At 38.0% G+C, this 24,279-nt stretch overlaps 1 protein-coding gene across 1 annotated transcript in view; it reads right to left on the bottom strand.

Annotated features, from left to right (window-relative positions):
- Positions 1–24,279, bottom strand: part of Armc4 (armadillo repeat containing 4) — a 178,828-nt gene that overhangs the window by 78,756 nt on the left and 75,793 nt on the right. The window contains exons 17-18 of the mRNA XM_021214791.2: positions 23,707–23,949; positions 2,421–2,535 (exon numbers count right to left, since the gene is read on the bottom strand). Coding sequence (XP_021070450.1) covers positions 2,421–2,535; positions 23,707–23,949 — 358 coding nt within the window. The remainder of the gene's footprint in view (positions 1–2,420; positions 2,536–23,706; positions 23,950–24,279) is intronic.

Below are 24,279 nucleotides of genomic sequence, written 5' to 3' on the forward strand. Positions count from 1 at the left end.
TGGGTAGGGGAACAGAGGTGTGGGGGGGAGGGGTATAGGAAACTTTCGGGATAGCATTTGAAATGTAAATAAAGAAAATAATAAATAAATAAATAAATAAATAAATAAATTAGATGGAATCCTCTAAAATAAAAAAGAAAAAGAAAAAAAAGAAAGGTTCTTTGAAGGAACTTCCACCTGTGTTGTCAGGAAATCTGCAGTTCAGATTACAAGGCAGCAGCAGCAGATTGCTCTACTGGCCAACACTTCCCAGATACACCAGCAGTCTAGTTTGGTAGAGTCTGGATAGCAAACACAGATCAATAGCCAGCCATGTCTCAGCTTTGCCATGAGTCAACAGGAGGTACCAGGTGTGCCTCTCTCAGCAAAGCAGAGGTCAGCGGCGATACGTGACCAAGAAGCATTACATTGCTAGCTGTGACAGCAAGCCAAGTTCAGCCTCCTTCACCGTCTATCGAGACCTGTTTACATCCCTCCAAACATCACATGTCCTCCACATGGCTTGTCTCACCATGGGTCTTGTCTTAGCATGCAAGTCTGACTTAACAAAACTCCACATGAGTCTGCCTCAGCTGACATCACTCTGCCAATCAGCCCGAGTTTGAGGAAGTGGCAAAAAAACAAACAAACAAAAACAAACAAACAAAACAAAACAAAACAGAAGTTTTTTTGGTGCCTTTCTCTCTATGGAGTCCCAACAAATGGAGCTCGACACCACAGTGTAAGGCAAAGTGTGTTATTAGCAAAGAATCATTTATGTCCTTTCATGTGCTTGTTTTAGCAGAACACCTTTTCACCTGTGTTTGCTTCAGGGAAATGTTCCTTCATGAGTCTGCCTTAGCCTTTCATTTGTGTCCACTTCAACACAAATGTTCCTTCACATGTTTGCCCCAGAAAAATACCATACAACACAACTGACTTTCCAAAGAATACTTAAGTTTCCACTTCATTAAGCCTAATGTTAGTGTGAATTTTTGTATAGTTTCTTTAATATCTGGAGATAGAATGTTTAAATTTGTACACAGGTATTCAGAATTGTGTTTTAACAATCTATTTAGACGTAATGTTCTCCTTTATATCTTTCCAAGGATATTCAGTTTTTAAATTTTTAAATGTATATTCTACACCTTACATTATCTGTGCCCTATAAAGTTTATTCTGCTAATCTTGGTTTGTATTTTAATACCAATAAAATTTCTTAAATATTTGGTTATTGTTTTACTAGTTATGAATATTAATGAGTGAAGGGCTGTGATGGCCGCTGAGGGAACTGATAAGAACTGTCCTACAAGCATATATTGCATTACTTTTACCCATAGACTACTTTCTTGCTTCCTAAGTAATATGTAAAGTTTATATTAAAGTTTTGTTTGTATTTTAATACAAATCATATTATACTGCAGCTTGACTCTTGGTTTAATACATTTTATGAAATATAGCAACACTGCCAAACACATTAGATAAATTTATGTTTTATTGCTGTGCTGCATAATACAATATTAATTAACTATTATCCTGCTGTCCATTTTTCTCTAGGTGAATACTTGAGTTCTTTACCAGTTTTCCATTTATTTGTGCTGTGGTAAAAATATGGTCCAATAATCATTTTATAGTAGCGAAATCAAAATCTACTCCTAGCAAACCTCACGATTCATTTTTTCATATTTAAGATCATAATTTAGTTCACACTAAATTTTTATAGAAATTAATTCTTTAATAAATAATTAAAATATTCAGTGGCACAGTCTTTAAGAGAAATTGTAAAATGTGAAGTAAGGGTAAGAGAAGCAGGCTGGGTTTGGAGGCAAGTACCTAACATCAAAGCTACTCAGGGGGCTGAAGGAGTGAGTGGGATCTACCCTTAAGCTGAGCTCAGCCTGAGCATGACTTTACCAAAACAGATCTTGGAGCATGTATGAGACCCAGATTCCATTCCAGTGCCACAAAGAGAAAAGCAGGCTGAAAGAAATGTTTGAAAAGAAAAAAACCAAAATGTACAAATGAAAGCTAAAGTAGCCAATAAATAGATTATTTTCAACAAATAAATATTTGATCCTGCCTTTAAGGTTAAGTGATCTTTTCAAGGACACCCTACTGTTGCTACTGCTGTAACCCTGGGAAACAACCAAGGTCCCCCAGTTTTTCTTCTCCTTAAGCAACAGAAAATATGGTGCAGTCATGGTCTCATCTCCTAAAAGAGAAGAACAAGGCTACTTTGCTGTTATTTGTGTCTAATTTCATATGATATTTTTCAAACACCCAGAAGAAAATACTGCTAAAAATCACTTTACTATATTTAGTCATCTTTTTCCTATCAGATCAATCTGACCAAAAGTGAGTCCAAATAAACGAGTAGCCTGTGCTGACATGATTCAAATGTTTAGAAGTTCTAGAAGAGAGCAGTTAGCAATCCCATGTACCTTTGCATTTTCAATGCAGGGACAGAGTGCCCATGCTGCACTGGCCTTCACGTCTGGGTGTGGGTTTTTGAGCAGGGACCACAATAAGCGGACTCCATCTAACCGATCAATTATCCTGTGGAGAAGCCAAAAAGAGTAGTGTGAACTGTAAGCTGTAAACAAATGGGAACATTCATGCAGCCCTCTTAGTCACAATTCTAGTTTGGGCCTAGACATTCTGCTGGGGTCTCTTTTGGTCAGTACTCTTAGAACAACAAGATTTATGCTATTGAATGCTCAAACCCTGTGATTTCAGTTCATGACTCAGTAAGCTTGCTGAATGATAATTATGATTCGTGTAAACTAAAATCAAGCCACACAACGTCTTAACTAGCTGTACATAGACTGTTACCTCTATGTAAAAATACTGGTTTCTTTCACATAATAGCATTTTACTCTCCAAAATAAAATACTTATGCCTCAGAGTTGTGTAGTTATCATTTCATGTTGTCTGTGTTTAATCAACTTACATTATGGTACAACATATTTTAATCTCCTTTAGCCTTAGTTTGACATTAGGAATTAAAATCATCACACCACAGTGCTTCTTTTGTTGAGCACAAACAACACATAACTTGTTTCCCATTTGCTCCTTCCAAGCAAGCCTAGCACAACTGACAGTGTTATAATCATTTAAACATACTGTAATCAAAATATCTTCATGACTAGCTAAAAAATGGATTATCATGAGAGTCATCTCTGCACCATTTGTCTTCTGTTTATGTTAAATCAGCCCAGGGAACATAGCCTTGCAGGAAGGGCAACAGAGTGCTGGTGGTGGAGGACAAGGCCAAACACACCTTAATATCCTTCACAAACACAGCTTTGTCCGTGGAGATGCATAAACTCAAAGCAGATGAGGAAAGATAAGGACCGTTCCAATTCCTGTGACATTTAATCGCCAGTTCAATTGAACATATTTAGTTCTTAGCCACAAATAGACTAAAGCCTAGCTTTTAAAATGCCATTCAAATCTCCCTTTACAGTCGACATTTTAAGAAATCTACAGTTCACTATTATTTGAGATGTTTGCCAGGGATTAAATATTATCCAACATTTCCAAGTGGCTTATGGGCAACATTGTGCAATGGGTGATGCTAACAGCCTATAGCAAAATAGAAGCCAGCTTCATTTTTTCTTTTTAGAAATGAACTCTTAAGAAATAACTCCTTCTATTGAAATAATTCAGCACTAAAGGATCCTTGCTGCTTTTCCAGAGGACATAAGTTTAGTCTCTAGCACCCACTGCTCTCTTCTGGAACATACACACCCACAAACATATAAGCATACATCTATTTTTTAATTAACTAAAATTAAAAATAAATAAGAAAGGAAGAAATCCAGGAAGCCATTCTATGTCATCCACTAGCCTCTAAATGCCCACTCACATATACACACTCAGGAACATATACATATATATACATATACATGCCTGTACACGCATGTGCACACACACACATGTACACACAAATGAATCAGACATCCTTCTCCCCAGACAAAATTTTACAATTAGCTACAAAAATTTACCCTTCATTCTAAAAGTGGATCCATTGTCCTCCTCTTTCACCCAATGGCCTCAGAAATTCCTCAGCTACTTATCTATAACAAATAAGGGTTGTGATTCATTACTGGTATCTTAAGTCTCCGTAGAACAGGAGTAATAGCATGGTGTGAAGAAAATAACAAAACCATGTGCACACACCAGAACTGCGTCAAGAGAAGCGAACCCCACAGGTTAGCCCAACCCCTTGCCTGTTCCATCCTTGGCTGGCAATCACTGACTCTGCACATCAGTCCCTTTGTCTGTCACCTGCTCCTTGTCTTCACTCTCTGCCCTCAGCTCTGTGGCAGAATCCATATGACTCAGTTTGATATGTTCAGCCTCTCTCCACTCCCATTTTTACAATACATCTCTTGGAAGGCATGCTCAAACTTCTGCACAAGCTCCCTGTGAACAACAACCCAGGCATGTGTATTCTGTCTCTCATACCAACCTTGCTCCAGGTTCCATCAAGCCTACTGAACAATTTACAATCAAGGGATCCTTTTAGGACTAAACCATCTCCAATGCCTTCCTGTTTGCCTGGGTAGTATTAAAGTCCTTATTCTGAGTTCAGTAATTTTTTTCAAGAAACCAATTTATTCCTTCCAATTCTCTTATCCAAACAATTGCTCATAAAAGTCCATGAATGCTTACTAAACACTAAGGACTAGGAATTTAAAAATAATAAATACATTCGACTTTCATTACCAAGGATGGCTGGGCTGATGAGAATTGGCTTCTTCTTTCAAGCCTCTGGTCTAAGCATTTTCACTAATTGATCAGATAAATCCTGTCCTACCTGTTTTAAAATGATAGCTACATTGTACAGCACTATAACTCACGCTGAAACTAAGTTCATCAAACAAGTACTTGAAAGGCACAGTACAGCTTTCTGGTGCTTACAGACTGTGGGTACTGTTTCAGAACTCTTCTAAGTGGCATTGGATGACATCATCATCACCAATTCAAAGCATGAAAATGCACTAATGTGGCATAAATAGAATGTCAGTGGTTGGTCTGCGTATAGCATAAAAGCTGAAGCTACATGGCAAGTTGGATCTGAGCATTATGAGGCATCCTGTGAATACCAGGATGTATTTATCATTGTTTATTATTATTATTATTATTATTATTATTATTATTACTATTATTATACAGGCAGACTGTCATTTTTTCTGACCTTAGATGGAAAGATGTGCTCTGAACAACTCAGAAATTTTCAGTGTTTTCCCATATCCAAACCTCAGAGTATAAAAATGAAAGGATATTCATAGTTTTTAAAGACTTTTGTTTTACTTTAATTATAGGAATGAGTGAAAATGTCCCTGGAAACCAGGGCAGAGATCCACCCAGAGCTTGAGTTACAGATGGTTGAGCCAATGTGAGTGCTGGGAATTGATTTTAGGTCCTCTCCAAGAGCAGCATGTCCTCTTCTTATCTGCTGAGCACTGGAGAATGTTCCAGCCCCTGTAATCTTTACTTATAAATAGAGCGCAGAAGTCATCGACATAGATCTTCAAATAAGGATTGCTTGCATGCTAATTGTCCTTCAGGGAAGTACAGTCTGGTGAAGGACTGGGAGCCATTGCTGTAGCAAGTGTGTGTGTATGCACAGAGTCGCAGCTGCTATGGACCACAAGACAGCTGTTCTCCACTAGCAGTGTCAGTGTGACCCAATGCTCAGGGTCTGTATCAAAATCTCAGACTTGGGAGACTGAAGCAGAAGGATCTGGAGTTCAAGGCCAGCTTGGACAACACTGCTGTAACACAAATATATGGAAGTAAAACAAGGCTGGGCAGTGATGAAACACTCCTTTCATCCCAGCATGACAGGTGGGTCTGAGTTCAAGGCCAGCCTGGTCTACAAAAGAGTTTCAGGACAATCAGGGATATTAAGAGAAACCCTGTCTTGGAAAAAAAAAGAATAAAGTCAAATAAAAAAAGAAAGGAAGGAAGGAAGGAAGGAAGGAAGGAAGGAGGGAAGGAGGGAAGGAGGGAAGGAGGGAAGGAGGGAAGGAAGGAAGGAAGGAAGGAAGGAAGGAAGGAAGGAAAAAGTAAAACACCTCGTTTAGGGGCCTGATTCTTTTCTGGAGCCTTGGCACACTGCTTTGCCTCTAGTTCTATGTCTTCCCTGACAGAAACACCTTACAAGGCTTGCCATGTACAGGCCCTGTGACTACCACCCTAGAATACTGGTTAGTCAGATCTGAAACAAGACAGTTTTTGCTTCTTTTTTGAGTAAACCAGAAAAGTCTCTCCTAACATAAGAACATTCCTTTGCAAACCTCACACTTGCAAAGTGCATACCTCCATTCTAACTCTAACCAATAATATTTTTAATTTGAAATTGTTTCTAGATTGAGAATATATTAACAAAGAATTTCTTTACGAGTTTATTGCTTCGTGTGGAGCAACGGTGGTCTCACAAGTGATATTAGTTTAAACACCTAACCTTTTTTCCATGCATTTATACCATTTCTGTGGCTCTTAAATTTGACTGTCAACTTGGTTTGAGTTGGTTTCCAGCAGTGATAACTCTCTTCATCCTTACAGCAAGGGACTTTTGCCTTCATCACTGACATCACAGACAAAGCTGACATGTGCATTTTCAGAATCTTCTGCTCTATGATGGAAATCAAACTGTTGCAGAATAATAGCTCTAGGGAGATGACTAGGCATTCAATTTCCATCTTTTAAGAAAAATTAATAGCAATACTGGGTTTGGTGGCACACACCTGTAGCTCCAGTACTGGGAGATCAAGGCAAGAGGATTGGAAGGCTCTATGACCCAGTATAGGGAAATGCCAGGACCAGGAATGGGAGTGGGTGGGTTAAGAAACAGGGAGGAGGGAGAGGATAGGGGATTTTTGGAGGAAAAACTAGGAAAGGGGATAACATTTGAAATGTAAATAAAATATCTAATAAAAAAGTTGTAAGTAGAAAAAAAAAGAAAAAAGAATTCATGTGATGGGTTTACAGCATACTGGTCATGGCAAAGGAAGAGCATTGTGAACTTGCAGATCATTAAAGGCATCCCTCAGGGGGTGGGGAGAAAGGACTTTTTAAAGAGAAAAGTAATGACCAAAAAGTGAGAGAAGAAACAGGAGTCAAGTGCCTGTGGAATGTTATTAAATAAAATAATATATGTATAATTGGAGTACTAAGGAGGGAGGAAAATAGATATTTGTGAAGGTAATAACTGAGATTATTCTAAAGTTGATGGAGAACATCAATTCCCAGGTCCAAGGATCCCAGTAAACCCCAAACAAAAAAACAATAATAATTGTTTAAAACCCATACCTATGTACACTTAATTAAATTGCTGAAATCCAAATACCAAGAGGTCTTGAAATTAACAAAAGATGGGATATGCCTGAGTCAACTCTGACTGAAATGGCAGACAGCCAGAATTTGGACTGACAAATAAGCAGCACGAATCCCCAGAACTCTGAAGATTAGAAGGATAAGTGTAAAGGCTCTAGCAGACTGATACTCAAAGAATAAAATCAAGTAAAAAAGTCTGCATCCTGGTTCATAGATATTGTTCTCCTCCATTGCACAAGAGGTAAGGGAGCTTCATGGGGCCCCTTAAAGATGCCTTGTTCCGGGCTGGTGAGATGGCTCAGTGGGTAGGAGCACCCGACTGCTCTTCCGAAGGTACAGAGTTCAAATCCCAGCAACCACATGGTGGCTCACAACCATCCACAAGACCCGACTCCCTCTTCTGGAGTGTCTGAAGACAGCTACAGTGTACTTACATATAATAAATAAATAAATACTTTTTTTTTTAAAAAAAAGAAGCCCTGTTCCATTCATGAAAACCTCAAACTCATGATATAACCACTTCCCAAGTCCAACTATCAGACGCCCTCCCACTGTAGATCAGATTTAAACATCTGACTTTGGAGGGACACAAACATTAAGTCTGAGGACATTATGGATAATGCACATGAAATCTGATCTCTCAACAGAACAAGGGCAAGAAGGCATCAGGATGACACTTATAAAGTATGGGAGAAAATTATCAAGTTAGACTTCTATAACCTTCAAATATGAGAGTAAAAAAAATCCTCTCCCTTCCCCAACCCTTCAGCATAACGAAGACTCAGTGAGCAGTCATCAAGAGGAGAGGGCAACATCGCCACAGCCCAGCACCGGGCTAGAACCAAGAATGATGCTGTGGGGATCTCTTGAGTGTAGGAGAAAATAGTTTTGAAGTCTCAGATTGTAGACATTGGGATTAAATAAAGCTTTGGAAATAAAGTCAAGGGAGAAATAACTTGAGTAATGAGGAAGACATTACTGAGAGCCAACTGAGATGCCTGGACACAGTGAAGGGAGATCAGGCATGGTGGAGCAACCTGGCATGGAACATCAGAGGCTTAGCAGGATGAGGGAGACAGAAACAGTATGAAGGATCGAGGCTGAACAGGAGACTAGAAAGAACATCTAGTATCTGGACAATCTATCATGGTAGTCACGATTTACATGTGAAATGTCTCCCAAAGGCATGGTCACGTGAACGGTCAGAGGAGGGGATTTGGGAAAGTGGCAAGTTTATAAGAGCTCTGACCCAACTGATGGATTTGTCATGTGACAGCATTATTGGGAGGTAATGGGGCCTCCCAATTTGGAGACATTAGATGGCAGGAGGCACTTCCTTGAAGAGTACACCTTATCTACAGGGTCCTCTCCTCTCTGGTTTCCTTCCTTTGGCTCTCCTTTATATTTCCTGGCACCGTGAAATAAGCAGCTTTGCTCCAAGGCGTGTCCTGCGCCGTGCTGCTGGATTTCACAAGAGCTTAAAACTCAGTGGAGACAGCTATGGAACCTGGGATCCAAAGTAAACCTTTCCACTCTTAAATTATTTTTCTCAGGGATTTTGTCACTACAACAAAAATCTGAGTAACTTGAGGGTGAGTCAGTGCCCAGAACAGCTGCAAAGGCAGCGGCTGTGGAAGACAGATCTGGAGGTGCAGGGAGAACTAGCAGAGGAAGAAGAAGGAGGGCTCATACTGGCCCAGGAGAAGAACTGCAAGCAGAGAATATGACACACCAAACTATAACTGTGATTTTTACAAAGGTACAAACCTATTCTTGGGAGTTTGTGAAATAAAATTTTAACAATATAGAGAGAATACCAAATGATACATTCATCTGGTCTGACGTAGCATTTATTTTTGTTGTTTCATTTAGTTGAGATTGAACCAACCCTCTGTCTAGGGCCTTGCTTATGCTCAGTGAATGAGCTGTTGCACAGCTACACCTTCAACACTAATCAATTCTTAAATGATAGTGCAAGTATATATTTACAAAAAAATGACCATATCCCTAGGCAATAAAGTTAAAGCTGAAAGAAAAAAACCCTGAAATCACAGAAAATGTATTTAAACAGGAATTGGTAACAAATAGCATATGGAAAATACTGAAATTTTAGAAACTAAGCAACAGTTAATTTCTATGTGCAAGAAAAATTTCAAATGGAAGTATCAGAGAGATCAAAGAGAAATATGCAGGCCTATGCTTATTACAGCACTGTGTACCCTAGTTAAATATGAAAGCAATGTAAGTCTCCACTGGCTGGTGAATACTATTCAGCCACAGAAAGAATGAAAGCCTAGATAGGCGTGGTGGCGCACGCCTTTAATCCCAGCACTTGGGAGGCAGAGGAAGGCAGATTTCTGAAGCCAGGGCTATACAGAGAAACCTTGTCTCGAAAAAAAACCAAAGAAAGAAAGAAAGAAAGAAAGAAAGAAAGAAAGAAAGAAAGAAAGAAAGAAAGAAAGAAAGAAAGAAAGAAAGAAAGAAAGGAAAGATTGAAAGCCTAAAATGTTCCAATAACATATATGGAAATATGGAAAATTATATTAAAGGAAATAAGACATATGAAACAAGTTGTTACTTTATCTCACCCATTTAAAACACCTGAAAATAGTTTCTTCATAAAAGTAGAGAAAAGAATGGTGATAAATAGGTGTTAGGGGAAGGAGATGCAGAGAAGACAGATGATGGGTATCAAAATACAGTTAGGGAAGAAAATGAGTTCTAATCTTTAGTGAGGTCTCTATTGTTTACAATAATTCAATATGTTTTACAAAATGGAGAGTTTCTTTGTGTTCAAATCTTCCAACACTAAGAAATGATACATATTCAAGAGATGGCAATAGTTGCCCGGGCTTCAGACCGGAGAGGTGGCTTAGTGGTTGAGATCATTTGTTGGCCTTGCAGAGGGCCTGGTTTGGGTTCCTAATACCCACATAGCAGCTCACAAACATTTGTAACTCCAGGTTGAAGGGATCTAAAACTTTCTTCTGAAATCCACAGGCACCAAGCACACATGTGGTGCACAGGAAAAACACTCATATATAAAAATTAAAATAAATCTCAAAAAATTTTAAATAATTCTCAAAAAATTTTAAATAATTATTCTGATTTCATTGTTATACATTGTTGGGTCATCAATAATATATCTCAGAAACACTTATGTTCATAAACTTTCTTGAGCCTTAAGGATTTTAAATAGAAAATAAGGTTAAATATTTTGAATTAGATGAAAATTAAAATGACTATCGAGCACTAAACCTAAATGGAACATTTATATCAGACAAACACACATGCACATGTTCACACATATACATGAGACTCAGGGAACATCAAAGAAGGAGGGATGGAAATAATTTAAATGCCAATGATGGCAAGAAGTATCATGAAATTCTATTATCCAGGTATGATACAGCAATTGCATTCATGGACACAAGCAGGTACAGAGACAAGCAAAAGATTTAGGTTTCCACTTTCCCATCATGAATACAGGAAGCACCCATGAGCCCATATCTGTCCTGGGGTGTTATTATTGACTTTAATCGAGTAAAGAGTGACTATCATTTTGTATAAAACTGTAGCCACTGGAGCCCAGTTGAGCTTATATGGAAAGAAGAAAAGATACCAGAGGAATGTGAGGAAATGTCTTCATAATATGTTGTATATATATATGAAATTGTTAAGAAAACCAAACAAAAAAGTAAAGTGTATCATGAGATTTCCAGATGAGAGAGAAAGAGGGGGGCAATTAATGCTAATAAATTAAACAAATAAAATGAACATATTTCTTGATAGACAGAAGTTTAAGTTTCAACTATGGAGAAAAGCCTTTAAAAAATTACTAATTATAACAACATAAACATACTTAGAGAAGTACTAAAACACACATTTTCTACATTAATAACTGTAAAATATTGCTATGATAAATTATTCATCCAGATTAAAGGTTCATAGGAAGGACAAGCTACAGTCAGAGACAGCAAGACCAGCTAATACCAGAGATAACCACATGGTAAGAGGCAAACATAAGAATGCAAGCAACAGAAACTAAGGATACTTGGCATTATCAGAACCCAGTTTTCCCACCACAGCAAGCCCTGGATAACCAAACACACTGAAAAAGCAAGATTTTAATTTAAAATCACATCTCATGATGATGATAGAGTATGCAAAGAAGGACATAAATAACTCCCTTAAAGAAATACAGGAGAACACAGTTAATAGCTAGAAGCCCTTAAAGAGAAAACTCAAAAATCCCTTAAAGAATTACAGGAAAACACAACCAAACAGGTGAAGGAACTGAAAAAAAAAACTAAGATCTAAAAATGAAAATAGAAACAATAAAGAAATCACAAAGGGTGACAACCCTGGAGATAGAAAACCAAGGAAAGAGAACAGGAGTCACAGATGCAAGCATCATCAACAGAATACAAGAGATAGAAGAGAGAATTTCAGGTGCAGAAGATACCATAGGAAACACTGACACAATAGCTAAAGAAACTGTAAAGCAAAAATCTCCTACCACAGGAGATCCATGAAATCCAGGACAAAATGAGAAGACAAAACCTAAGGATAATAGGTATAAAAGAGAGGAGATTCCCAAATCAGCGGGCCACTAAACATCTTCAACAAAATTATAGAAGAAAACTTCTCTAGGCTAAAGAAAGAGATGCCCAAAAACATACAAGAAGGCTACAGAACCCAAAATAGATTGGACTAGAAAAGAAAATCCTCCTGTCACATAATAATCAAAACATCAAATGCACAAAATAAAGAAAGAATATTAAAAAGGTCAAGTAAGATATAAAGGCAGACTTATCAGAATGACAGCTAAATTCTCAACAGAGACTCTGAAAGCCAGAAGNTCCTGGGCAGATGTCATACAGACCCTAAGAGAACACAAATGCCAGCCCAGGCTACTATACCCGGCAAAGCTCTCAATTATCATAGAAGGAGAAACCAAGATATTCCATGACAAAACCAAATTTANACAATATCTTTCCACAAATCCAGCCCTACAAAGGATAATAGATGGAAAACTCCAACACAAGGATGGAAACTACACCCTAGAAAAAGCAAGAAAGAAATCTTTCAACAAACCTAAAAAGAAGATAGCCACACAAATTTCACCTCTAACAACAAAAATAACAGGAAGCAACAGTTACTGGTCCTTAATATCTCTGAACATTAATGGACTCAATTCCCCAGTAAAAAGACATAGACTAACAGTCTGGATATGTAAACAGGACCCAGCATTTTGCTGCACTCAGGAAACCCACCTCAGTGACAAAAGACAGATACTACCTCAGAGTAAAAGCCTGGAAAATTTTTCTCCAAGCAAATGGTCCCAAGAAAGAAGCTGGAGTAGCCATTCTAATATCAAATAAAATCAACTTTCAACCAAAAGTTATATTAAAAAAAAAAGATAAGAAAAGACACTTCATACTCATCAAAGAAAAAAATCTACCAAGCTGAATCCTCCATTCTGAACATCTATGCTCCAAATGCAAAGACACCCACGTTCACAAAAGAAACTTTACTAAAGCTCAAAGCACACATTGAATCTCACAAAATAATAGTGGAAGACTTTAACAGCCCACTATCATGAATGGACAGATAATGGAAACAGAAAATAAGTAGATACACAGTGAAACTAACAGAGCTATGAACCAAATGGATCTAACAGATATTTATAGAACATTTCATCCTAAAGCAAAGAATATACCTTCTTCTCAGTATTTCACAGTACCTTCTCCAAAACTGACCATATAATTGGTCACAAAACATGCCTCAACAGATACAAGAAGTTTGAAATAATCCCATACACCCTATCAGATCACCACAGACTAAGGCTGGTCTTAAATACCAACGAAAACAATGGAAGACACACATATACATGGAAACTGAACAAAGCCCTACTCAATGATGACTTGGTCAAGGATGAAATAAAGAAAGAAATAAAACACTTTTTAGAATTTAAGTAAAATGAAGGCACAACATACCCCAATTTATGGGACACAATGAAAGCAGTGCTAAGAGGAAAACTCAGCTCTGAGTGCCTCCAAAAACAAACTGGAAAGAGCATACACTAGCAGCTTAACAGCACACTTGAAAGGTCTAGAACAAAAAGAAGCAAATACACCCGAAAGGAGTAGATGGCAGGAAATAATCAAACCAAATAGAAACAAAAAGAACTATACAAAGACTCAACAAAACCAGGAGATGGTTCTTTGAGAAAATCAACAAGATAAACATTTAGCCAGACTAACCAGAGGGTACAGAGACAGTATCCAAATTTATAAAATCAGAAATAAAAAGAGAGACATAACAACAAAATATATCTTAAAATAATTATTCTGTTTGTTGAATGTTAGCAGTTGAAAATATTAAAATCATGTTCCACAAACACCCCCCCCCCAAAAAAAAGAACTCTACACATAGTATACCATTTCATCCAGTTAGACTAATTTAAAATAAAACTGACAATACTAACTTCTTGACACTGCAGGGACCATATAATTCTACAAACACTTTCTGACAATCAAATGTCTCTTCCACAACAGAACAACACATTGTGAATATGCAAAATGAGCCACATATCTAACAGGGTTTGTTAGGTCCAGCATAACAACTGATTTAAAAACACCAGTGGTAAACTTTTGGGGGGTAAAGAACATGTTCTATATCTACTGTTGGCTGGTGGCTGGGTGAACACACACAGCTGTTAAAACTGATCAGCCTGAATAAATAAGCATAAAACAACCCATCACTTTGAAACAACAACAACAAAACCATCACAAACTATAAGCTTTCTCTTACACATCCTTGGACTAGAAACATAAGTCATTCTTAAAGATGGGAAGATACAAATAACCAAAAGGGCGTGAAGGGAGAGAAGCACAGATGGGGTCTGGCTTGTCCCTAGGGCAGGCTGTGACTGAGTGAGTGGAGGGTAAGGAAAAGGTCCTAAATCTTTTCTTCCCTTCCTAATCATTTACTAACGTGTTTCCTTGCATGGGCACGTCCTTTGCATGTCCTTCTTCACAGTTAACAGTGCAGTTTTGTTTGACTTTGTACAAGTCTTCTTTAATGAAGAATACTGAGCCATCTAATTACACAACTGCTGACTCACACACATATCACAACTGACTGTGTTTAATGTGGAGAAATCATACCTACTCAGTCCTCAAGTTGAACATGCCTAGCACTTTTTTGAAAAGAAAATTAGACAAGCTGGAATGGTGGCTCTTCCATTAATAGTGTTTGCTGTTCTTCCAGAGGACCTGAATTCGGTTCCCAGCACCCACATCTGGTGGCTCACAACTGCCTGTGGCTCACTCTCTCCAGGGGAATCTGTAGGCATCTTCTTATGGCCTCTGTAGACATGTGCACAGACACATACACTAAATTTTTTTTTAATATTTTAAAGAAAACAAAATTTGGACTGGAGAGATTGCTCAGTAATTAAGAGCACTGGCTGATCTTCCAGGGTACCTGGGTTCAATTCCCAGCAGTTTACAACAGTCTAAAGCAAAATTCTATGGAGTCTGATTCCTTTTTTGTTCTCTGTAGGCACCAGGCTCACAAGTGGTATACATACATGCATACATGCATGCATATATAAAATAAAATACAACAAAAAATGGAGGAGTTAGTGATTCACTTAATGAGCTATATTTTTGTATTCAACTTCAATCCACAAGCATCTTCTAAAAGCATGCAAATCAAAATGATGAAAATGCAAAAGAAAGAGTTACAAGCAAGCCATATACTATGTGTTTAGAATAAACTCTAAAAGTTCCCAGACACTGGTTTTACAGCAACAAGGGTATCTGGGAAGCCACAGAGGGATTAAATCTCTTCAAGATACATATGAGCATAGTTAGACAATTTTTCCTTAAAAAGAACAAATAAATCCAATGCAAAATTCTTTTCAAGACATATAAATGCAGCATAATTATATTTGAACCACAGAACATAGGCAATTTGGAGTTCTCCTTCCCATCATGGCTTTAATTCTATCCTTGTGTGTGCTACATAAAGAAGCTTTCACTACTTGATCACATGGCACTGGGCCCTGTGACAGTCAGCTCAACAAATGTTCATTTTACTACATATGGGAGGAATATGGAATAAATTGTGGGGAATTTGTTTGCCAGTTAAGTAAATGTTGGGCAAAGTTTCTTAGAATTCTGTATATGACAGACTTCACCCTGGTATCTTCTACATAACATGACATTTAACTCTTTTATAGCACATGCTTATACTCAAGAGATGACCTTTAAATGTTAAGGTTATTTTGATATAACAGGAAATTCAAGACATCAGGTCTTCAGTACACTGCAACTCCTGCATGCCAAGTTTTTAGTATAAAACATTAGAGACTGAAAATCATGAAGATGTGTGAGTTCATAATCTTCTTTGTAGAACAAAAGAAAAGGGAAAGAAAATAGAAAGCTCTTATCACTGTTCAAGATTCCTAGGGGCCTCTGGCAATTTGTGTATTTGACAGCTGGTTCTGTGTTACAAGGGAAAAACAAACCCTCTACACTGCCTTTTCTACATGAGCTGTATTTCAGGCTAATCAGCATTCACACTACAGCTGTCAGATCCAGTAAGAGACTTTGTCTCAGAAAAACGAACAAATAAAAAACAGCAACAATTAAACATTCAATTTAAAAATTAAAACAGAATAAGGGCATCTTAAAAATGTATAGGTGTAATAAGAACCACTAGAACAAAACATAAATCACCCTAAATAAAATGAAAGAATAAATCTGTAAACCTAGTAAAGAACCATAGCAAATTCTACAGAATACAATTAATTTAAAAGTCTGACATTTATTGAGCCCAAACATTTAAGTCACACTGATAAACACTTGTGAATGGCTTAATTTACTTACTAAACTAAGTGTTTGTTTAATTCAGTTCACCAAACAAGACCTGTATACATACTGTATACAAAAGACCAATAAAATGTATTAAGAAAAAGGCTAGCATAAGATGTAACAGGTAGACATCTAGGAAAACAGTGGGAATACCTTGATATTATGCAAAGTAGAGAACAATGCCAGATACTTTAAATATGAGTCAAGAATAGTAACTTGAATATTAAAAGCTACAACCTACAACAATTAGAATTAATGCACCAAATAATATAGCTTCTGTCTTAAGAAGCCAAAACAAAAAGTTACATAAGAAGATATAGAGAAGTCCACACAGCCAACAGAGTTAGTTAAACCATTTTCAGTTTAGGTTTTAGAGATTAAATGCACAAAAATTAATGAGCAAGAGGACCTGAGCCACAATAGCTTTGAAGAAAAGGCCTAAAAACTCTATACACTATGTTGATAGTTATATCTCTATACCAATGGCAGAGTAACAAAAGTTCATCTTTTATGAGGTCATAAAGAAAGCACCAAAGACTGGAGTGATGGTTCAGTTGGTGTGGTAGCTTGAATGACAATGGTCCCTGTAGGCACATGTTTGAATATTTGGTCCTCAACTTGTGGAATTGCTTGGGAAGGATTAGGATGTGTGGCTTTGTTGGAGGAGGTGTGTCACTAAGGGACAGGCTTTGAAGTTTCAACAGTCTGGAGAGCTATCTCTCTTGGCCTCTTTGCCTTTGGTTCAGGGTGTAAACTCTCAGCTACTGCACTAGTGTTGGCCATGCCTCCCTATCTGTTGCCATGCTGCCCACCATGATTATCATGTACTCTAACCCTCTGGAAGCATGAGCTCTAATAAATGCCTTCTTTTATAAGTAGTCTTGGTCAAGCCACTGTGGTGGCTTGAATATGCTTGGCCCAGGGAGCAGCACTATTAGGAGGTATGGCCTTATTGGAGTAGGTATGGCCTTATTGGAGGCAGTGTAGTACTGTGGGGGTGGGCAATGAGAGCCTCATCCTAGTCATATGAGAGCCAGTCTTCTCCTAACAGCCTTCAGATGAAGATATAGAATTCTAAGCTCCTCCTGCGCATTGTTTGCCTGGACACTGCCATGCTTCCACCTCAATGATGATGGACTGAACCTCCAAACCTGTAAGCCAGCCCCAATTAAATGTCCTCATAAGACTTCCTTGGTTATGGTGTCTGTTCGAAGCAGTAAACACCTAACTGAGACAGTATCCAAGTAACCGTGACAGTCAAACATGCTTCTCTTGTAAGATGGAAGACCCGAATTTGATCCCCAAAACCCATGTCAAGAGAAAAAAAAGTTGGATGTGTGGTGGTGTGTGTTTATAATTACAATGCTGAAAGACAGGCAAATGAATCCATGAGGCTGTCTGTCCAGCTAAGGCTATTCTATATGTTGATTTCCAGGTCAATGAGAGACCCTGACTGAGAAAACGACTCCTAAGGAATGAGAACTGCTAAGGTTGTCTCTTGGCTTTCCCATGCATGCTGCTGTATGCTCACATGGACACTTGCACATACAAATGTGCATCATATGTACAGCAAGAAGGATAAAATAAGTACTTAATAGAAAGAACAGAAAATTCAGTATAAACAAATCTATTTCATAGATTTAATACCTATTTTACTATTTTACACATCCTAAGGAGACATCTAATCTATGAGACATTGTATGTGGTTATTATCACAACAGCTTCCTTTAGTATTAAAAAAAAGTTGATAGAATTTTATAAAACTAGAATTTCTTGAAAAGTCACAGATTCAGTAAGTGGACTGCTATTTGTAAGATGGCATCTCTCTTGCTCAGAGCTGTTCATGCACTACATTGCAGTTACTGAGGTTGCACTGTGAGTCTACATGTTTAGACGGTTATGTGACTGGAGTTTAAGCCACAGCCATGAATCACTAACACTTACAGCTGCTATTCATCATAACAAGTTCCTAACTCATGAATTACATACAATCATCACAGAAAATACATACTTACCATGTTCACACATCAACTTATAGCTTAGAGAAGCAATAAATCAAAAAAATTCTAGCAATAATAACAGTTTCTGAAATATGATGCAAAGAGTAATATTGTTTGGATTTTTACCAAACTTAAAATACTGTCTTCTAAAATTGTCTTAGTGTAGTTTTAAAACAAGAACATTCACAGAAAGTTGTGCAAGACAAGCAATTCAGAGACTTCTGATTGAGTTCTTTCCTTTACATGTTCTTTCTTTCTTTCCTTCCTTCTTTCTTCCTTTCTTTTCTTCTTTCTCTCTCTTTCATTTATCTTGTTTTCAATAACTAATTTCTTTTATTCACTTGACATCCCTATCGAAGCCCCATTCATTCACTCCTCTCCTCCCAGTCTGGTCCTTTCAAATCTCATTCCCCTTTACCTGCTCCCCTTCTATTTTTCAGTACCTTGTCTAGTTTCCCTCACAACTCTTGTCTTATCATCCTCACCTTATTTTCTACTATCACTGTCCTTAAGAACTAGGCTCACTTCCATTTTCACTGTTCTATTTCTTGTGGTCTTTTACATGTCACCCACACTTCAGTTGCTAAGTCCTGGCCATCCGCTATGCCCAGCTCACATCTTCATCCTGAACTTTGGCTGCCCTGGCCATCTGGAACCACAGGAACTTAATGTCTGCACAATTGCCTCTGAAGTCACCATCATTTGTTAGGTGGTAATCCTGTTGAGTGGTTAACCTACACTTGGGTATGGATTAGGTTTCTATGTATTATTAACACACTGTCTCCCATTGTGAAGTTCAGACTCCCTTCTTATTTCCCTAGCTGTATTTCCTGTATCTTGGAGTGGAACGATCTGATTGCAATCTTTAACTCCCTCTCTTCATTATAGCTCATATTCAGTCATCTCCTATTTCTTTACTCTTGAACCGGTCAGTTTCTCTGTTCCTCAATGCACCATATTTCACAGACTTAGTATCAGCTGCCTTTATTTCTTACTTGAGTGATCCACTATAATACTGACTTACTTAGCTTTGTGTTACATAGTGTTGGGTGTCAGAACTCAGACCCCCATGCTTGCACAGCAGGGATGTACCCACTGAGCCATCTTCCTAGCCCAAGACCATGTTCCAGTAGAATCCAACTTGAAAAAAATTATTTGTTAGATCTCCTTGCATTTGACTATTACTTTTATTCTTCATTTTATAGAGAGCACATTCCCGACTATTCTGTTATAATAATTGTATTCTTTGTGTCCAATTTGTAGTTCAACAATTGTTCTTTGCATTTTTTTCCTGTGTGTATGTGTGTGTATGCCTGTGTGTGTGTGTGTGTGTGTGTGTGTGTGTGTATGTATTTGTGTATGCGCTTAAGTTACTGTGTGCAGATGTGCGTATGGAAGCCAGAGGTCAACCTAAAATGTTATTCTTCAGGACTCCATCTACTTTGCTTATGGAGACAGGGCCTCTCAGTTGCTCAGTACTTGCTGGCTAGACAGAGAGCCCCTGGGATCTTCCCATCTCAATGGCTGAGATTTCAACTGTGCACTATGACACCTGGGCTTATATGTAGACTCTGAGATTGGAATTCAGATACTTATGATTTCAGGGCAATCACTTTATCAACTGAGCTGCCATCTAAGCCCTTCTGTTTCCTTTGGTTCTCTTTTATGTGTACATGTGAGCATGTTCATGTGTGCTTGTGCATGTGGAGGCCAGAGGCCAATTTGGGTGTTATTCCTCTGATACTGGCCGTGTTTTATTGAGATAAGCTTTCTTAATGGCCTGTATCTCACCAAGTAGTGTAGGCCACCTGCCAAAAGAGCCCAGGAATTCTCCATTCTTCGCATCCCCAGCCCTGAGATTATAAGACAGTGCCACTGTTCCAACCTTCTTTAAATTGGGTGTTTTAGAATGAACTTGGGTCCTCATAGTACACACCCATGTGCCATGGTTGTATGCATGGGGAGAGGCCAGAGGTGGATGCTGGGTACCTTCCTCTATCATTCTTAACCTTATTTTTTGAGACAAAGTCTTTCAGTGAAACTGGAACTGACTGACTGACTAGACTTATTGGTCAGTGAGACTACAGAGTCCTCCTGTCTTCACTTCCCAGTGCTGAGATTACGGGGACACACCACCAACCCCGTGCTCTTTAGCATGTGCTGGTGATGCAAATCCAAATGTTCATCCTTCTACAGCAACACATCATGCACTGGGCCATCTCCCAGCCCCCGTTCTCTCTAGTCTCTAATCACCTGATTCTTAAGATGGTCTATGCATTTTTTGAAAAATTTTTTGAATACTATGGATGCAGAAAAATTACTTATCTGAATTTATCTACTAACCATTGTGATAGTTTCCTCATGTAACTCCATAAAACAGCCCTTTCTGTCTACAGAACACACTTCTACCCAGTTCTGAACATCCCAACAGTTAATCTGGTATACTACTAAATTGAGAGCTTCAGTCTGCTGCACTCTGACAGTCACTGTCCCCACACCCTTCCCATCCAGCATCCCCGATGCTACTGAAGATAACATCAGATGATTTTCTCATGACTCTCCTAACTCCGTTTCCCTTGATGTCTTGTAATGCATATATAACTGGGTACCTGAAGGGAACTGTACACTTCTGAGGCCATTCACTTTCCCAATCTGCTCTCTATAAAAAGCATTGTTGTCTATGCATTGGACAATCATAGAATTTATTTGGAGTGGAGCCTAAAAAGATGTGGAAGCTTCATTATGTTACTTTCAGTTCAATAATTCACAGCCTTTGGCAGATGTATCTCACACTTTCAGATCTGTAGCTCTAACAATTTCCTTGCTTGGGGAAATATATTTTATTTTTAGGTTTTATTCTTCAGTAATTCTTATAGCCCTTAACATAAGTCAACCCTTTCTTTAAGATCTTCCTAGAATTTTGTAGATTGACTAATAAATATATTTATTGACATATCAGTATCTTAAGTTTTCACTTGTTTTTCTCCAGATCTCAATTAAGAAGGTTATTTAAGCCTAGGGTTTTTTGTTTCATTTCCATTTTTGATGTTTCCAAATTTAGAATCTCCAAAAATCAGAATAAGAAAAGAATGAAGCTAATTTCTCTGACCTTTCTTCAATGGATTTGACTAAAACCTTGACAACTACATCTATTTAAAATATCAAGAGAAGTCTGGTGGTGCCTGTTTGAAGCAGGGAACTAAAAATGTCTTGTCAGAGTCATCAAAGATGAGGTGCTTGGGGTCCCATAAGAACAGGCTCTGATCTATGTAAATAAAACCTTGTATATTCTCCGAGATATTAGTTACGACCAAATGACTTGTGAATCAATCATCCAATGATGGAGAGAAGGAAGTGACCACACTGCGATTATAGTTGACTACCAAGGAACCATCAGGGTGAGACTAGATAACAAAGGAAGAATATGTCTAAAATACAGGAAGATCCCCGGACTTAGCTCAGTACTGTCATAATGTGTGATTCAAACCAATGGAAAACAACAGCAACTCAATCAAGTCAAAACTGCTCCAGTGGTTTGAATGAGAATGGCCTCCATAGAATTATATATTTTAATGCTTGGTCTCTACTTGGTAGAACTATTTGGGAAGGATTAGGAGTTGTGGTCTTGTTGGAGGAAGTGTGTCACTATGGGTCATTCAAAAGCCCATGCCATTCTCAAATAGCTTTCTCTGTCTCTACTTCATGCTGGTGGTTAGAGATATAAACTCTAAGCCACCCTCAGTGCCATGCCTGCCTGCCTGCTCCCATACTCCCTGTTATGATGGTCATGAACTCATCCTCTAAAACTAAAAGCCTCAAATAAACTTTTCTCAACACATTGGTTTGGTCATGGTGTCTTACCATGACAATAGAAAGTAACTAAAGTGACAACTAAGGCCCCAGACCCTTTAGGAATATAAATTTGAATCACTCAACAGATTAAGAACCATAGCCTAGTGATGTGTTTGCTCAGGGTAGCAGGGAAAGGTTATAGCATGAGAAATTGTCATGTGGCCAGCAACAATAAGGACCGCAACTGTCACGAATATTTCATCCTTATTTTGTTACAAATGTTTTGTAAAGGACTTTGTATTACCTTCCCTCCCCTTTATCTCCTTCATTTCATAATATGAGCTTTGCTAACTTTATGTACTTGTATTTAAGTTCTGTTCACTTTACATAGTTATTAAGTTCAATGATATTGAGAAGAAGAAATAACTGTTACAGAATTCTGAAAATAGTGGACACACTTCCAGTTGTTCATGGGGGAGATCACACAGGACAAAATCCTTATTGTATTTATCTACAACTTAAATATGGCTTACAGATGTACATATTGGTGCCAAACTAGCAAAGAATGAGCTTGTCATGCTGAAATTTATGTGTCAAGTTGGTTGGGCTTCAAATATGTTGGCAAGTCTTATGCAACATATTTCTATGAAAGATATTTTTCATGAGATTAACACTTAAGGTGGCAGGCTGAAAACAGATCAACCCTCATCACACATGTGGCTATCAACTGACCTTCCCTGCACAAAGAGAATTCTACCAGCAGGGTGCTAGCCTGGATTTCTAGCCTGCAACCCAACCTCTATTAGATTTGAAGCTCACCAAGCTTCCACAATTATAGGAACCAACTTTTTACAATAAACTTTTCTCTCACAGACAGGTAGGTAGGTAAGTAGATGCACAAATAAATATATACATAGGTGAATATAAGTAGGTAACTATTATATATAAAATATATATAAAGAAAGATATACAGCTACCATCTGGTTTCTACTTGGGCTTTGCTCCAGGATCTCCCACAAACATCTGAGTATGCAGGTACTGAAGTCCCTTTCATACAGATGTACAGTATGTGAATGTGCTCTGGGCACACCCACCTGTATACATCATAGCACCTCTATATTTTGTATGATATTAGATAAATACACACACCATGTAAATTGATGTTACACTTCAGTTAGAACAACAAAGAAAAAGTTTATCTATGTTCAGTACCAATCAGTTTTTCCAAATATTTTTCAATTCACATTTAAATCTTATCTTTTTAAATACACAATAATTTATTCAAGAATTAAGGTCACAGTTTTAAATCCTTGGTATTTCATTTGTCACATTATAGGTAATGCAAATATGTTTTCTGAATTTGCCAGAAATAAGAAATATGATACTTTAGATGGAAACATAATTGCTCTCTAAAAGGCAGAGAAAAATTTAGGTTATTGCATATGGTTTCCACAGGGGGAAATTGACTGTTGGCTTTTGGAAATGCCTACACCTATCCCCAGCACAGGTCCACTTCGCTTTCAAGATAATGTTCTGGCTAGGCAAGTCATAATATTCATGTAGCAAATCATGAATATTCGCATAGTAACCCAGTGTCTATCATATGTGCACATAAATTCTAAGTGATGTGACAATTTTATGACCATTCAGACATTCCCTGTAGCACTCACAGGTAAAATCTCCTTGTCTTCAGAGCTACTTACGCCATACTTTCTGGTTCTATTGCGCATGAACCCACAGCTTTTGTGACATTCACAAGAAGTGCTTGGTTTATTCCAACCAGGAGGTTCACGAGAGGTTGGATGCCACCACACTTCCGGACCAGGACCCGATTTTCATGTTCTTGACAGCATTCTCCCAAGGCCCCAACCACATTCACAAGCACTTCTTCAGGCTGATCAGTTAAAAGTCCAACCAGTGTCTCAATGGCTTTGTATTCTCGAAACCTAAGTTCAAAGAAAGGAGGCTGCTTATAGTCCAAAGTTAGCAGGAAAGATAGAAAAATAAAAGCCTTGCTAAGTAGTTATTTATATTAATTTAGCCATGTACTATATTTTCTGTGCTCATTTGATCTACATAAAAAATTGACTAGCCCGGCATGGTGGCGCACGCCTTTAATCCCAGCACTCAGGAGGCAGAGGCAGGCAGATTTCTGAGTTCGAGGCCAGCCTGGTCTAGAAAGTGAGTTCCAGGACAGCCAGGGCTACACAGAGAAACCCTGTCTTGAAAAAACAAAACAAAACAAAACAAAACAAAACAAAAACAAAAATTGACTG

This window comes from Mus pahari, chromosome 15 (genome assembly GCF_900095145.1).
Source record: "Mus pahari chromosome 15, PAHARI_EIJ_v1.1, whole genome shotgun sequence".
Lineage (NCBI taxonomy): Eukaryota > Metazoa > Chordata > Mammalia > Rodentia > Muridae > Mus > Mus pahari.